Source organism: Tasmannia lanceolata, unplaced genomic scaffold, assembly GCF_043159265.1.
Source record: "Tasmannia lanceolata isolate RefF3 unplaced genomic scaffold, GAP_Taslan_0.1 ptg000003l, whole genome shotgun sequence".
Taxonomy (NCBI): Eukaryota; Viridiplantae; Streptophyta; class Magnoliopsida; order Canellales; family Winteraceae; genus Tasmannia; species Tasmannia lanceolata.
The window spans coordinates 2529796-2547243 of record NW_027518680.1 but is presented as its reverse complement, the minus strand read 5'-3'; the positions used below and the strand labels follow the sequence as shown (position 1 = coordinate 2547243).

Sequence of the window (17448 nt, the reverse complement as noted above, 5' to 3'; positions counted from 1 at the left end):
GCGTTTAAGATTATTGTTAAGTTCTTCCTGTAGAATTATGCCTTTGTTGGATTTATTGTTCAGTTTGAAGATATGTGAGCAGATTTTGCTTGCCTGCAAGATTGCGTAGAATTGTAGCAGACACTAGTGTAAACTTATTTGCTTTCTTTTGGGGAATAATGCAACAAGATGCACCAAAGTGGGATATTCTAATTGGGCCCACCACCATGACATTTTTTTTTGTGGGTTCTAGTCGTCTTGTTCAATCAGTGGCTGGCAAATTCTCAGAATGTACTCCAGCTGTGCGGTTAGGATTGTCCTCTTGAGTGCGATTTCTACTCTATGACATCTCCATGATGGGGCCACTGAATGAATGGTCTGTATCATGTTTGAAGTCAAGGGGTGGGCCTCTTGCATGGTCCATTCGTCAATCTAGAGCTCAATAATTGCTTAGAAACTAATATTAATAGAACATGAAAGGAGAAAGGAGAAATATGGGCACCAACCGTGCCCTAAATCCCCTCATATATCCGTCAAAGCAGCATCGAAACCCATTCTCTTTGTATTTACCTCAATCATATTTAAGAGGGGGAGATGATGATAAATTTGCACCCCCTGTAGGATGAGTGGCACCCTTGTATAGTGATTTGACGTCAAAAAGCATAAAAAAGCTTCAGACTTTTAACGCTTTTTGACGTCAATTCACACAAGGGTGTGAATCATCCCACAGGGGGTGCGAATTTATCATAACCCCTGTTACATGGCAAGCATAAATGTATTTTCCCTCATAAGTACATTAGCAGGCTAAAGTACAAGGGGAGCCCACCCACTGAATGATCAAAGCATATTCATCTAAGGCCCATCTATGGATGATCTCTGTCCAGATCATCAATTTGATTCCAGTTTCATCAGAACATTTTGATGACAGACATTGGTCCAAATTGTCCGAATCTTTTTCTAGTTTTTCTTTAATTTTTTCTGATTTATGGTGAACAAATGCTTGGCTGGGATATGAAGTTGTAAGTAGTAAATCACCAGCTACAAACAAATAGATACTTTGGATACAATATCCTGTGAAGAAACTACAATGGAGAGATGGGGTATTTTGATTTAAGTACAGCATCAACTTTAAATATATAAATAAGATGGGTGAGTATGTCCCCAGAAGCTTATATACAGTTCAGAGAGAAGAGAAGGTTTAGAACCTCTTAAGATGCAGCAGCAAAGCTAACAAAATTAGGCAGTAGCTGCAGCTTGTTCTTCAGCCATCTGTGATACTGAGAGAAGGGTGCATATGAGGTTGCGATCGCCATAAACATTGTCGACACGCCCTGTTTAACAAACCCATTACTTAGCATCCATCATAGAGTCATAATCTATAGATATTCTGCTATAATGGGAATGACAGTGGGAGTCGGCCACGCCAAATTTCAATGGGTTTGGCCTTAACAGCATTTAAAATGGTAGGCGAAAACAAGGACAAGATAAAACTGACTCAACTTGTGAGTCAATGATTGAAGTGGTCAAATTTTCACTAACTTGGGCAAGTTGGGAGTTTGTGATTGACTTGGCAGGGTAATTCGAACTCAGACAAGAACTTGACTAAGGAAAAATTGAGCTTGGGAAATCGATGATTGACTTGTGAAGTTTCTAAAAGTGGTCCTCATATCAAACGACTGTTTGATTTAAAAGATATTCTCATATTGTCTCCTACATCTTTCTGTATGGTTATTCTCAATCAATAAAGTCACCTTTTATTCAAAAAGATTTTCTCATATGGAAGGAATAATGATGAGAAGATAAGCTATACCTGTTGTGGGCCAGAACTTGGATGCTCGGAGCCAAGAAGCAGGGAAGGCGGCATATTCCCTTGAGTATGGTTTTGTCCATGCATCCGCCATGAGCAGTGATGGTGGATGAGGAGCCCCCTGCACACATGACTCTTGTCAGTCACCCTTTTCTGGAAATTCATAATACGCAGACCCAAAACTAAACTCTGACGAAAAGATTGGATGTTTTGAACAATGAAAATTTTAAATTTTAAAATTATTAAAATGAGGATTAGTTAGTAAAAGGATCTAGGAGGAAAAAAAAGTAGACGAACTCCATATGCAAATTACATCAGATTATGACATTTGAGATAAAAAATAAGTGCCCATAAGCACCTTAAGGACATTGTTGTTAGCATCAGCTTTCCCACTTTCAATCTGAGCAATTTCTTCTCTAATTGATATAAGAGCATCACAAAACCTGTCTAATTCTGCCTGCATTGGAAATCAGAGATCCGTAAACTGACAAAAAATGTGAAACATGGAAAGAGCAGTCATTTATTTCAAGAGAGCACCTTGCTTTCACTTTCAGTGGGCTCAATCATAAGTGTGCCCGGAACTGGCCATGACATAGTTGGTCCATGAAATCCATAATCCATGAGACGTTTAGCAACATCTTCCGGCTCTATACCAGCAGTGGTCTGCAACAACAATGAAGTTTTAATTAGCAGAAGGGATACAAAAAATTACAAAAAGGAAAGAATACTGAACAATGATTAGCTTTCAAACACCTTAAAGCCTCTTAAGTCAACTATGAATTCGTGGGCAACCGTGCCATTAACACCACGGAAAAGTATGGGAAAATGTTTCTGCAAGAACCAAAAAAAAAATTACAGGAAAAAATTGTAACAGATATTTAAGGCTTAACATTCACCACTAGTAAAAAAATGTAGCACTATCCTTAAAAAGAGTTGCCAAACCAGGGTTGTGCCTGTGGTTTAACCAGAGAAAAGCATGTCTTCTGGCCCACTTTTGAAAGGTGGGTTGTTTTCTTTAGTGTGGTAAAACAACCAGAATGCCCCTGTTTCCAGAAACTAGTATATGGGTGTTTGGCACTAGTGGGTTTTGGAAGAAAGGAATTTAAACTGCATTTTAAAATCCTAGAACTTCATCCCCCAGGTTCACAAACCCCACAAGGATCAAATATTCAAATGAACAGGAGAACTATGGAAGATTCATGAACCTCCAAACGCTTTGCCATGTAGTTCGCGTTCAATATAGCAATCTTTGAAGCATCGGTGAGTCCTTTGGACCCCATCATGGCTATGTACGTGTATGAAATGGGCAAAATTAGTGCTGAGCCCCACGGTGCAGCAGAAATGGTCCCAAGCGGCTGGGATTTCTCAGGAGGTGGTATCCCACCAGTGGCCACCTAAAAATTAAAAAAAAAAAAAGAAAAGAAAAGAAAAAGATAGCAGTTAGATCCCAGAAGCTGCAAAAGCTGAAAATATGGATCCAAAGATCAACTACCACTGCCACTGAAGTCATAGTAACACATAAAACAAGTTAAGCATAGTTTATAGAAGTTTGGCATGTGTTCAATGCAACAAATTTGGCCGGGGTGGCCAAAATCCATCACCACTCATCCATATAAAAGACTAACTAAAAATCCGTCTATCAACCATCCAAATACATCTAAAATGTGAGGAATATAATAGTCTTCCAATTATGATTTATTTTCCATGTTTTAGTTTAAGGGATTTTACTTTCCATAGAATTTTATTTCAGTTGCCTATAAATAGACATCTTGTATTAGGGATTTTAACTTTTGATGATTATTGAATTGAATTGAAATTTCTCCCCTCTACAGATTTCTTCTTCTCATCTCTTCCCCGGTTCTTCTCTTGTTCTACTCATCATCTATGAAGAACCATAAAGAAACGAACCTCTCCTGACAAGTAATGTGGCAGGGAATATAGCAACATACTCCTCTTGGACTGACATGAGAGCTACAGAAAGTAGCAATCCATGACCATCCTCTAAAAGATCAACACCCGTTGGTATCTCATCATGCTCAATGGAATCATCAATAAAATCATCTGCTAGGGGCGTATCGGGCTCAATGCTGTCCACCAGTGTGCTAAAATCCTCTGTCAGAATATCCACGGGAGAGTCAACACTGCCACGATGCTCCTCTGTGTCAACACAAAGCTCGACAATCTGCTCAATCGGCACAAAGTTAGGGCAATCAATATTTCTCCCCTCTACAGATTTCTTCTTCTCATCTCTTACCTGTTCTTCTCATCTTCCCCTATTCTCCTTATATTCTTCTCTACTTCTTCTCTTATTCTTTTACTTCTCTTCTAATTCTTCTCTTTCTCCTATTTCTCTGTCCGGGTCCTACATCACTTTTCTTCAAAAAAAAAAAAAAACTATAGTTGCACGATGTGTATGCATTGGATGAATGAATTAAGCGACTCATCCGGTCAATTTGAGATTTTTATCTTCCTCTAATCTCAACTGCGGAATTTCCATGCACATTTGATATGACAATGGAACACTTTTTTTTTTTGATAAGGAAGACAATGGAACACTATGCTTACTTTCAATCTTCACCAAGAAAATATGTTGGACAGTGATAGCTACAATTTCATGTTGAAAAGTGTGAATATTACAAAAGAAGAAAAGGTATGGTCAGCAGAACAAATGACGAGTTACCTATGAGAACAACTCACAACTAAGGTGATCACTTATGAATTGTGACGGATCTGAACCAAAAAATGGGATCCCATTTTTAAGAAAACATTGGAATTCATCACTTGTTTTTTCAGAGGGTTGCCAAAATGAAAATCATTTGACTCCTATGATTTAGCCGACACTTTGAATTTATCGCTAACACACGTGTCCTGCCGTGTCCGACACGACATGCATGTCCAGTCTTTGGACACTTTTAAATATATTACTAAGAGTATTAGAGTTAATGTGGACGTGTGGACACATATTTGTGTAATAATCAATAATTTCGTGTATGTACGTGTCACCATTTCAAGATTTTTAGATGTTGCCATGTGAGACAATTCATATTCGTGTTGAAACTGAACACATGTATCCATATCGACAAATTATGATTATATATACTTTCTATTTTAGCCATGTCCCCGTTTCTAAATTATGGGGGTTTGCCGTGCCCGACACTCCGTGTCCGTGTCCACAAATCATAGTTTGACTCCCTTATGAAGAATGAACCTTAAGGAGGATCACTGAGGTAGCCAAGCAGGCATCCTAATTAGCTCTAGAGGAATTCAGCTAAAATTGGTAAAGAAGGCTTCCAGCTTAAATGAATCAGTGCACCATTTTTACTCATGTCCTTCAAAATGGAAACACATGACCGGACAACTGGAATACAGAATCATGTTCTTGACAGCAAACATTTCTACCAAGGCCTCTTCAATGAAAACTTAAAACTATACTACCACCGTGCGGAAACAAGCTTCTTCAAAGTTCCCCGCCTCCATAAACTTGGTACCCAACTATCATTTGAGAGATCGAGCATGACAATAAAATTTCCTTTAATGTGTTGCTCTCTGAAAAAGGTGTGCGCTGTAAGCCATTCGTTGTATACAGTTTCTATCCATTTATTAACTTAAATCTGCTACCAGGATAAAAAATGCAACCATAATTTTTTTGTCTGGGGAATTTGACAAATACGAAAGAGTCTCAATGAACATTTTCTCATGCCTATCAGCCTCCTTCACGCACATACAGTACTACACGTAGATGGAAATATTATAATATTCATGTTTTAGTGAACTGGATGTTGTTTTAACAGAATATCTTACCACAGGATGTGATGGCAGAAATGGTGCCAAGTGTTTTTTCACACCAATGGGCCCCATGCCAGGACCACCTCCTCCATGAGGTATACAAAATGTTTTGTGGAGATTAAGATGGCAAACATCTGCCCCAATCCAACCTGGGCTTGTTAGACCCACCTGCACACCAAGAGAAAGGTTCGCATCAATATAAGAAGTACACATGCAAAAGAACTATTGGGAGAAAAAAGAAGGCAAGTCCTATGAATCAGCTAATTTTCCATTAAAAAATTGCATACTTCATACTGACCACCAGACCCTTACAAGTAACAAGTATAAAAGACTCACATTAACCAAGTAACAAGTATAAAAGACTCACATTAACTAAGTAGTTTTCACTTTAAGCAAGTCTTGGTGTTACACCCGGAGGATGCAACCTCAACAACAGAATGAAGGTGACCAAGATTATTTAGATTAATGAGCATCATGCATGGGAAGATAGAAACACAAGCATAAATATAGAGGTTCACAATGGAAATAATATGAAGGCTCAACAGTAAGAGATGTTATATGGTGTAAGTAAGGGTGTCAATTTTGGCTCGGGCTCGGAAGCTCGCTCGAGCTCGGCTCGAAAAAAGCTCGGCTCGAATCCTTAACGAGCCGAGCCGAGCCGGCTCGTTAAGCTTAACGAGCCGAGCCCGAGTTAGGCTAGGCTCGGCTCGGCTCGGCTCGTTAAGGCTCGTCATGTAAACATTATCTTCAAAAACGTACTGACGGTGCGTATGTCATGTCAACATCGTATATATCAAACGGTTGAGAAAAATCCGAAATTAATTTTTTCCCGTAATTGTCATAACTTCGAACTTTTTTTGGTATTTTTTTCTTAATTGTCATAACTTATCACCTTTTCTTGGTAATTTCTCATTTCAAACTTTATAAATTCGCTATTTTACTTTTTTGTTTGTAATCATTACGTTTTTTTTTTTCATTTGCTTTTGCTACGGACCTTTGCGCTGTTTGTAATCATTACTTTTTTTTTTCATTTGCTTTTGCTACCGACCTTTGCGACATGGGCGAAACTTTATAACCAAGCTCGATAAAGCTCGCGAGCCTGGCCGAGCCTGACCGAGCCGAGCCGAGCCTTTAAGCTTAACGAGCCGAGCCGAGCCTGGCCAAGCTCGGCTCGGCTCGGCTCGTTTACACCCCTAGGTGTAAGCCAGTAGAATCAAGTATTTATCAAAAAGTACTGTACGGCCCACACCACAGGATGATCCAAAAAGTCCATTTGATGGGCCACAATGTAAATAGGTTGTGCCCCAAAAAATCATTTCCATAGAATGATCCTAGCCCCTCGATCTATAGAGGTTTCCATAATATGCAGTTCCTTTATAGATTGGAGGGCTAGGATCCTCCTATGGAAATGATTTTTGGGCACAACTTATTTACGTTGTGGCCCATCAAATGGACAGTTTGGATCACCCTATGGTGTGGGCCGTACAATACTTTTTGCATAATAATGGACTATACAGACTTCCACGATATAAAAACTCCAAAAGTAAACTACCAAGAAGTACACAATGTGTCCTGCCAGCTAGATCTAAAAGCAAACTGGCCAGTGTTAAAAGCAAACTACAAGTGTGGCCCCAATATGATCTAGCATCAAGAAGAAGAAAGAACCCCACCCACATTGTCGGGCTACATAACACCATACTGACAACTGACCATAAAAGAGAGGATGAAGAAAACCATAAAAGAGAAGTGCACCCTAATCTGTAATCATGAACGGCAGACTAATATTATCATAGGATTGACAATTGCTGATGCAGGCACAGCCCAAAAGTAAGAACCATATCTTCCAAGGGTGAAAATAGGTTAAAAGAAAAAAAGACATATTTCCTAGGAATGATGTTCGCATGTAGCGCTTACCGTTTTCTTGTGTGTTTGTGTATGAGAGAGATGTGATACTCAAAACAAAGAAAATGGAGAATTTCATCCTGTTCGATTCAAGCTTGTGAATCTTTTTCCTAAGCTTCAGCAGTTAAAAGTAAATAATTCATATGTAACAACATGATGATGTGACTACAGTATGAAACAAACTATATAGGAACACAGATGAAGAAACAAACCTGTGCATTCATGTTAGCACCATCCATGTAAACTTGCCCGCCATTGTCATGAATTATCTTGCATATCTCATCAATGCCCTCTTCATAGACCCCATGAGTTGAAGGATATGTTACCTAAAAAATTTAGTACAGAATTTAGAAGAAATTTTTAGCGCACGTTTATTACATTCTAAGCAGATCCATTTAAACTTAACATGCATCTTAGGCATTCATTATTGTCCATGGCTCCATGCTACATTACTAAGATGATGTTATATAGATATGGGTGTCGGATGCCCAGTACTACTGATATATGGTTTGCAAGAAATTCATTGGTTATAGCACCGGTATTCACACTGGGCAAAAACTTACATAAAATTCAGTGACCTGTTTTTTTTTTTTTTTGAATGGTGAAATTCAGTGAACTGTTGTAAGATATAAAGGTCTGAAAATGAAATTGGGAGGGATGTGTATATCTCCAGCCATAGAAAATATAAACACATGGCAATCCCTTGAAATGTCGTGCATGAGCTCCATGAAGTGCTCGCGTCCATTAGAGGAAGGTTGATCCAACTGGACTACCAACTCATACAACATAGCATCCATCGGTGCAAAGCATAGATTGATATGAGCAAAATGGTTTTGATGGGAAAAAAGGAAGGGATTAACAACCTCAAAGAAGGGATTAACAATCCCAAATTAAGTGTAAAACACGCTACTAAATTCATAAATGCAGGATTCATACCATCAGAGCAGATAGATTGTCCTTATTAGCTTCAGCAGCTTTCCGTAACTCTTCAACGTTAATGTTTCCTTTTGCATCAGTTCCAACAGCGACAATTTTCATTCCACACATAGCCGCACTAGCAGGGTTGGTCCCATGTGCTGAGACAGGTATAATGCAGACATTCCGATGACTGTCTCCTCTGGCCTACAGTTTTTTAGCAAAACCAGACAATAAATTTCATGAGGTTTTGATTCTGTGCAACTCCATGACTCCTTTTGCCAAGACAACTTCATTAATGAAAATTTGCTACCATTCAAAAAACAAAAAAAAACAATTTGCTGGCCTGCAAGTTTGGATTACCTACCAAATGGTATGCTCGAATGACCATCAGTCCAGCGTACTCGCCAGCAGCACCAGCATTTGGTTGCAATGAGAAAGAGTCAAAACCAGTGATGGTACACAGGAGATCACCCAAATCATTGAACATTTCCTTTTAAAAACATCCAAAACCAATACTGTCAAGACCAGTCCCATTCGTGAACAAGAAAAACCATGAGAAGTCCCACAAAGAATACTGAAGCTACCTGATAACCCATGGCTTGTTCAGTGGGGGCAAATGGGTGCATGTCCGCAAAGTTAGGCCAAGTCACAGGCATCATCTCCGCCGTCGCATTTAATTTCATTGTGCAAGAACCTAAAGGAATCATGCTGTGGCATAAGGAGAGATCTTTTGCTTGTAACCTATGAATGTATCTAAGTAGCTCATGCTCGGTGTGGTACCTGAAGAAGGAAGCAGCTTACTGTTAGAACTTGCAAAATGCAACTGCCACAGTAGCAAGGTTGCTGAAAGGACATAACTCAACTCAACTCAACTAAGCCTTTGTCCCAAACTAGTTGGGGTCGGCTAATGAATCCTTTAGAAACTTTTCATGAAGAAAGGACATACGTATTAAAAATCGGATGAGTCAAATAGGGGCTCTCTCTTACGAGCCCACCCGGGATCGTGGACTGAACCTCGGGTGCAAGGGATGCAGCAGTGAAAGGCACCTGAGAATCATAATCAGATCATATAACTGACATAAACTGTAGACGAAGTAACTGCATGAGATTGACACCATAAATAACATTTCATCCGGTACAATACCTGCCACATGGCGCTTAAGCGCACCAACAGTTTCCTCATATATATATATATATATATATATATATATATGAGAATAGAGTTCCTAAGGTGTCACCTCATATAGCTTATATGAGGTGGCGCTCACAAAACATAAAGGGCCCACATTTTTGGGGCGATCCAAACCACTCATTTGAAAGGCCCTTAGATGGATATGGTGCCTACAAAAAATCAGGTCCATAGGATCATCCTAACCCTTCCATTTATGGAGGTTAAAAATGGGCAGATTTATGGACGTTTATACCCATCCATTTCAACCTCCACAAATGGAAGGGTTAGGATGATCCTATGAAGTTGATTTTTTGGGCACACCCTATCTATGTGAGGGCCTATCAAATGAATGCTTTGGATCAACCAAACAAAGTGGGCCCCTTATGTTTTTAAGCGCCACCTCATATAAGCTATATGAGGTGACACCTTAGGAACTCTATTCTCATATATATATATATATATATATATATGAGGAAACTGTGGGTGCGCTTAAGCGCCCAATCACATGGGGGCCCACTTTGTTAGGATGATCCAAAGCATTCATTTGAAAGGCCTTATCATAGATAGGGTGTGTACCAAAAATCAGCTCCATAGGATCATCCTAACCCCTCCATTTGTGGAGGACAAAATGGACAGACAGTGTTTGTCCACAAATCTGCCCATTTTTGTCCTCCACAAATGGAGGGGTTAGGATGATCCTATGGAGCTGATTTTTGATACACACCCTATCTATGATAAGGCCTTACAAATGAATGGTTTGGATCACCACAGAAAATGTGGGACCCATGTGATTGGGGAGCTTAAGCGCACCATAAGTTTAGTGAGCTTAAGCGCACCATTTTTTTGGTGCGCTTAAGTTGTTATAACGCCTCCCATTGGTGCGCTTAAGCGAGACCCAAACATTTAAACGAATAGGAGGCATTATAACAACTTAAGCGCACCAAAAAAAGGGTGAGCTTAAGCGCACCAACAGTTTTCTCATATATATATATATATATATATATATATATATATATATATATATGAGGAAAATATATATATGAGGAAAATATATATATACATATATATATACATGGTTTTAAATTTCAACCGAAATCCGACCGACACCGAAACTACACAAAACTGAAATGGTCATTTATTTCGGCCGAAATTTCGGTTTTTCAGAAATTTGAGTCATTTGACACAAAAAATCTGTTTTTTTTAATATTAATTTAATATTTCACCAAAATTTCGACCGAAATTTAATAATGAATAAAATATTGTTTTTTTTTTTGTACCAGATTTCGACTGAACTTTCGAAATTTCAAGGTCCGAAACCGGTACCGAAACCGAAATTTTAAACCTTGTATATATATATAATGGTTTTTTGGGGGATATCTGATAGGAAATAACATATGTCAAACTATGTTTGTTAATCATACAATATCATCAAGTCAAAAAATATATTCTATATCAACTAATAAGTACACATATGAGACAAGTCGAATGGGACTTCTCCGATATATGGTTCTAAATTCCATAGAAGCTGACACAAAACGGCCAAAATGTTACTGTTTTCATCCTCATTGAAACACATAACGAAATCAAAACCCATACCAAAACTGAAACCGTAAGTGTATATATTATATTAGTTCGGTCGAAGCTTGGAAACATCTCGCTTATGGCTAGAAATTTTAGAGTAAATCCTATAAAATGATGAAAATGTATGGAAATATATGCAAATGATGAAAATTTAAGATGAAATATCAGGAACTAGTTGAAAATTAAAAATAGAAAAAATAATTATTTTCTTACATTAAAAATATTTAAAAATCATAAAAAATAGAATAGACAAGATAATTATATAAAAACACAATTCATACTTTTGTAGTATCATACACTATATTTTGTAATATTATAACTATTTTTATTTTTCCATTTCAATAAAAATAACTATTTTTTTATTAAAAAATAAAATATATTAAAACTTTCGAAACGCTAACAAGCTAAAAGCATGTGCAAATTTAGTCATGCCAAAATTCACGTTATTTTTTCTCTCACTATTTTTACTTTTTGATATAGATATTTAATAAATTATTTAATGTAGATATATTAACCAAATTGTGTCACATAAATATATTTATTAGTTTATATGAATTGCACATGAAAGGTGGTGTGTATTATACTGTTATGTTTAAATGTTTATATGAATTACATGAGAAATGTGGTATGTGTTGAATTATCACACGTGCGCAACAGGCCAACAGCGCATGCGTTTGTCATTAGAAGTTTGATGCTGTCAAACCATTATGGGTAATTTTCTTGCTTATGTTATAGTTTTTTAACATGTGTATTTGTGCTTATTCTTGTATGTCCCAAAGTTTCACCTTAAGGCCCTGTTTGTTTTGGACTTTGCCAGCCGATTGTGAGTACAAACTGATTATTGGGCTCAAATTTACATTTAATTTTGAGTCAAATAATCAGTTTTCTACACAATTAGTTCTCCTAATCCAAAACAAACAGGGACTAAATATACATCTACCAATTAACTTACGTTTAATTTTGAGTCAAGGTTTTGCTTTCTGAATTAATATACAATAATTTCTCGTAGTCAAATTTACGTTTAATTTTGAGTTGGTGTCTTGCTTTCTCGATTAGACATATGACAAGAGATATCAAGTATTCTTGGATATAGATAGTATATCAATAGAAGGAGATACTCACAGGTTTACCACAAGCAAATACTTTGAAAAGCTTGTCCACATCCTCTAAAGTTGTTGTCTCATCAAAGGACACCGTTACCTGAAAGTCTACCAAACCTGCATCAGAGCTCATAATTCTACCTCAAATACCATATACCAATTAACATAGCTGATTTGAATTACTTACAGTGTTTGAATCTACAATCCGCAGATTGATCTCACTTTTATAAGCAGCATCAGCGATTACTTTAGAATCAGCACACTTGACCTTCACTGTATCAAAGAATGGAAGCCCTTGGACAGTAACTGTTCCAAGTTTCTTCAGCCCATACGCGAAAGTTCCAGCGAGACCATGAACACGCTCGCCAATAGTTTTGAGGCCTCCAGGACCATGATAGACTGCATACATTGCAGCCATGTTTGCAAGCAACGCCTACAGAAAAAACTACTTCAAATTAAAATTCAAAAAACACCCATCTTTTTTCTTGCATATACTGATAAAAATTCGACTAAAATTAAAACACCCATCTTTTTTCTTCCATATACCGATAAAAATTTGACTAAAATTCAAAACCTGAGCAGTGCAGATGTTGCTGGTGGCTTTATCCCTCCTGATGTGCTGCTCTCTAGTCTGCATTGCCATCCGAAGTGCCGGTTTCCCCGATGAATCAACACTAACGCCTATAATTCTCCCCGGCATCATCCTCTTATACTCCTGCGACGTAGCCAAGAATGCCGCGTGAGGACCACCATATCCCATTGGAACACCAAACCTCTGCGCTGATCCAACCACAATATCCACCCCAAATTCACCAGGCGGCTTCAGCATCGTCAGAGCGAGAAGATCTGTTGCCATCACAACCTTCACCCCTTTCGCGTGAGCATTCTTTGTGAACTCCCCGTAATCCAAAACCTCCCCCTCGGTACCAGGATACTGTACTAGAACACCGCAAACATCATTAGAACTGTAATCAAAATCCTTCAAATCAGAAACAACCACCTTTAGATCAAATCCATCCGCTCTCGTCTTGCAGACATCGATCGTCTGAGGATGGCAGTTACTTGCAATCAAGAACGTCTTTTTCTTGCTCTTCTGTATGTTGTTGCACATGGACATGGCCTCCGCAGCAGAAGTACCTGACAAATTTAGGATTTTCACTAATTTAGGATGATATCAATCAAACCCTAACTAGTGCTTATAGAGAGCACTTCAAATCAAGGATTTAAATGTCGGTTTCAGCCACCACCGAAACCTAAATATTTTGGTTTAAGTGGAAATTTCAGCAGAAATCACCTAAAATCCTGATAAAAATTTCGTTTTGTTTTTTAAAATTTCCACCGAAATGTATTAAATTTCGGTAATTTTAGTGAAAATTTCCTGTATTTTTCCGGTTCATACTTTCAGCTTCGGTCCAAACTGACACCAAAAAATTTCGGCCAAAATTTAAAACTATGTAAAATTTTAGGTTTTTTTTTTAAATCTCGACCAAAATGTATAAAATTTCAGAGGAAATTTCAACAATTTCAGTAGAAATCTTTAAATTTTGTTCATAATTTTTAAAATTTTGTTGGAAATCTTTAACGTTTTAGTGGAAATTTTCTAAATAAGGGTGAAAAAACAAAATTTCGGAATTTCGGGAAAATTTCAGGGAAATCTTTAATTTTTCTGATTCAATGTACTTTCGGTTTCAGTCCAAACCGAGACTGAAATATTTCGGCCGAAATTTAAAACTATATTTCAGATCTTCTAACAGTACCTTCATCAAGCAAAGATGCATTCGACATTGGCAAACCAGTAAGATCAGAGATCATAGTCTGGTAATTGAGAAGCGATTCGAGCCTCCCTTGCGCGATCTCAGCCTGGTAAGGAGTGTACTGCGTATACCACCCTGGATTCTCCATGATATTCCTCAAAATCACAGCAGGAACTGAAGTGTTATAGTAACCCATACCTATGAAGGATTTAAAAACCTTGTTCTTCGAAGCTAGGGTTTTCATGTGCGAAATCATCTGGGTCTCCGTCAATCCTTCATCAAATTTTCGCATCTTCATATCCGAAATCCGAATCGATTTCGGAACAGTCGCATCGATTAGCGCATCGAGGGTAGGAAATCCGCACAATTCCGCCATTTGTGTCTGATCATCTGGTGTAGCTGAGTTGTGCCGGCGAGGGAACGTGTCGCTCGGTTTCAACGATTCAACCGATACGGATCGGGTTTGTGTCGGAACAAAGTTCGGAGATCCGACATTTTTCCTTGTCGGATCGGAGAAAAGTGAAGGAGCGAGAGAAGAGATGTAGCGCGGAGAAGGGGGCGAGGGATGGGAAAAATGGGGGTTATATTTGGACTCGGAGAGGATTCGGCGGAGAATCGCCCGATTCGCGAGACGACGAGCTCGTTCCATGGAAGTGCGCAGGATAATAAAGTACGCACCCTGAGAAAAGGGGGGTGAGGATTTTGGAGGGAGGAGGAGTTAGAGAAGAAGAGGGTTATAAAAGAGAGGGGAGGTCCGGAATTGGTGGGTGACGTGGCAAGATTGTTGTCTTCCATGAGGATGGGAATTTGGGCTTCAAATACCAAATCCGAGAATGGGAGGTGGAAAATCAGGAAGAGGATGGGGTTTCAAATTTCAATGGATGATAAATTGATAATATTTTAAAAAAAAAACGTTTTTTTTGGTTGGAAAGTTTGAATTTTTTGGATTTTTTCTCAAGTAGTTGGCGGAAGATTTCTCCTTCACAACCTACTTATCGTTTTCTCCCACCTCAAAAAATGAATAAATTGGGGAGATTCTATGGATAAAATTGCAATTTTTTTTTCCACGGAAAAAATTTGGGGAAAATTTGGGTTAGGGTTTGCTTGCAATTCACCCCCTCCTATGATGAATTCCCCCCTATTTTTCAAAATAGACGATGATCGAAACCGTCCATTTGATGGGGCACACCGTAAATAGGTTGTGCCCTAAAAATCATTACCATATGACGATTCCAACCGTCTGATCTAAAGAGGGACTTATATTATGGAAACTTATATAGATCGGACGGTTGGAATCATCCTATGGAAATAATTTTTTGGGCACAACCTATTTACATTCTGGCGCATCAAATTGACGGCTTGAATCATCCTATGGTGTGGCTGTACCGTCCATTTTGAAAAATAGGGGGTGAATTCATCATAGAAGGGGGTGAACTTGCCACCACCGAATCAAAAATAAAAATCTAGGAATTCAAAAACGGGAGTTGGTGAATTCTATGCTACCATCACTTTCTTGGACTATAAATTCAGGCACTATGCGGCAATTTCCACCATAGATCTGTTGAGAGTAACATGTCATCTACATGGAGCCCACCGTAGGTGTAATAAAGACCAAAGATCTTGACTGGACTAATCTGGCCGTTCATCTATTGGATAGGGAAATTCAATTAGGATCATCCGTGCAGTATATTCTACATAGTGGGCTCCACTTGCTATCGATCAAAACCGTCTATTGGTTGCTTTGAATTGAATGCTAAGATTGTCTAATTGGCGTGACTTTGGGAGAGTATGTAATAGCGGATCAAAAATATGGGGACCTCATTTCTGGAAAATGATTAAATGATATGACTACAATATTCTAAGTGGTTCTCCATATTTCCACCCATAAGAGGAGAATGCTGCTTTACCAAACCCAACCTTCATAAGACATAAATTAAGGGAACCCCTTCAGCCCTTCTCGACGGAAGTGTCTTATTTTTTTAACCCGGAATTTATCTAGGAATCAGGGTGGCACCCATTACAATACCGGAAGATAATCAAAGAAAACAGAAAAAAAAACCTCCTTTTACCCAAAAAAAAACAAAAAACACTACATTCTTTGCTACGAATGTATGGAATACCAAGCTGACCACATCTAATAGGTTCTCTACAATCCTTAGGGAGACTGGTCCTGTTCCAAAAGACTGCATTAATGTTTGTATTGCAAGCATGATGGGAGTGGCATTTTTACCCCTTTAATAACATTTGGGAAGTGATATTTACGCCCCTTTTCATCACCAGGGACACCAGTGTATCAATGATTAAAGGGGGGGCTAATGTACTTGACGTCAGAAGGATCCAGTGGCCTTGATTGCCATGTACACTGGCGCTGGGTGTCCCTCGTGATGAAAATGGGCATAAATATCACTTCCCTAACATTTTCACTCCCCACTTTAATCCTATGTTGTTTGCCATTGTAAGACAGAGACCAACAAAAGGGTGGAAATATCATTTCCCTCTTTACATTATGATATTAGAAAGGGTTGAGGATGCTGCCCTTATTTAATAATGGTTTTTAGGGGGCATTACTATTTACTAGTGAATGAAAATATAATAGATTAATAGTGAGTTGGGGCTGAGATTTTGCTTTATAATAGTCATATGTGCACATGATAATGAATATACAACAAAGTAGAACAAAAGTCACCATAAGTCCTACCAAAGTCAGTAGAGGGGCTGAGAGCTGCACTTTACCTTATACTATATATATATATATATGGAGTTCTTTTCATAAGAGGAGTGGGACCATCTTGCACACTTCAAGGAATATTCAATAAAAGTGTCCTTTGGAGTAATTGGAATATCTTTTCATTTAGATTGACTATTAGTTTTCACTCCCCTTTGAACACAAAGTTTTGTTTATAGGGCTTTTAAGTGCCACCCCATGTGTGAGGACACACCCTTTCTCCGAAAGTTATCGGGCCTTTTAGCTGAGTGCCTTGGAGGTAGTTGTCTTGTACTCTTTGGCACTCTTTACCTATCCACAAATGTCGGTTTTTGCTACATGTACCCTTTTGGTGAAGGCAATCAGACCTTTTTTCTCAATTATGGCATAGGTAACTTCAACATTGGCATTGGCAGATATTGACTATCGCGGGGGTATGGTATGTGCACTCTTCAACGTTAAATAAATTCTCAGATTTGAGGTTAGGAAAGTCACTTGGAGGGGAATGTGTCTGACTTAACTCAAATCATTAAGGGCCCGTTTGGATACCTCATATTTTGTATTTAGATTTGGAATTGAGTTTTGAATACGAAATGAATAGATCCGCCAACTCATGTTGAGTGATACAGAGAGGGAAGGGGGTACTTCCTATTGGAGGGGAGAGGTTGAGGAGCAAAGAGGGTGAAGGAAACTGCCACATCAGTGGATTTCAATTACTTATTTCCACAGTATATTTGGAAATCTGA

The 17448-nt window shown here is 38.4% G+C and overlaps 1 protein-coding gene across 1 annotated transcript; it reads right to left on the bottom strand.

Moving 5' to 3' along the window:
- Window positions 1–1018: 1018 nt before the first annotated feature.
- Window positions 1019–14756, bottom strand: LOC143847537 (glycine dehydrogenase (decarboxylating), mitochondrial). Its single transcript, XM_077356414.1, has 16 exons — window positions 14002–14756; window positions 12819–13381; window positions 12432–12677; window positions 12267–12344; window positions 9339–9439; window positions 8977–9172; window positions 8757–8882; window positions 8411–8596; window positions 7687–7800; window positions 5588–5740; window positions 2992–3180; window positions 2540–2617; window positions 2324–2449; window positions 2145–2243; window positions 1790–1907; window positions 1019–1310 (listed from the first exon to the last, which is right to left on the bottom strand). Exons 1-16 carry the CDS (start codon window positions 14645–14647, stop codon window positions 1216–1218), a joined length of 3114 nt encoding a protein of 1037 aa, XP_077212529.1. The 5' UTR covers window positions 14648–14756; the 3' UTR covers window positions 1019–1215.
- Window positions 14757–17448: the final 2692 nt, after the last annotated feature.

Bases quoted from the DNA above. Each gene is read 5' to 3' on its own strand.
- LOC143847537 (XM_077356414.1), bottom strand. From the start codon at position 14,647: ATGGAACGAGCTCGTCGTCTCGCGAATCGGGCGATTCTCCGCCGAATC. The intron at 8,597-8,756 runs GTAGGTAATCCA...AAAAAACTGTAG, and splicing joins TCATTCGAGCATACCATTTG to GCCAGAGGAGACAGTCATCG. The intron at 1,311-1,789 runs GTATAGCTTATC...TTTGTTAAACAG, and splicing joins CAAGTTCTGGCCCACAACAG to GGCGTGTCGACAATGTTTAT.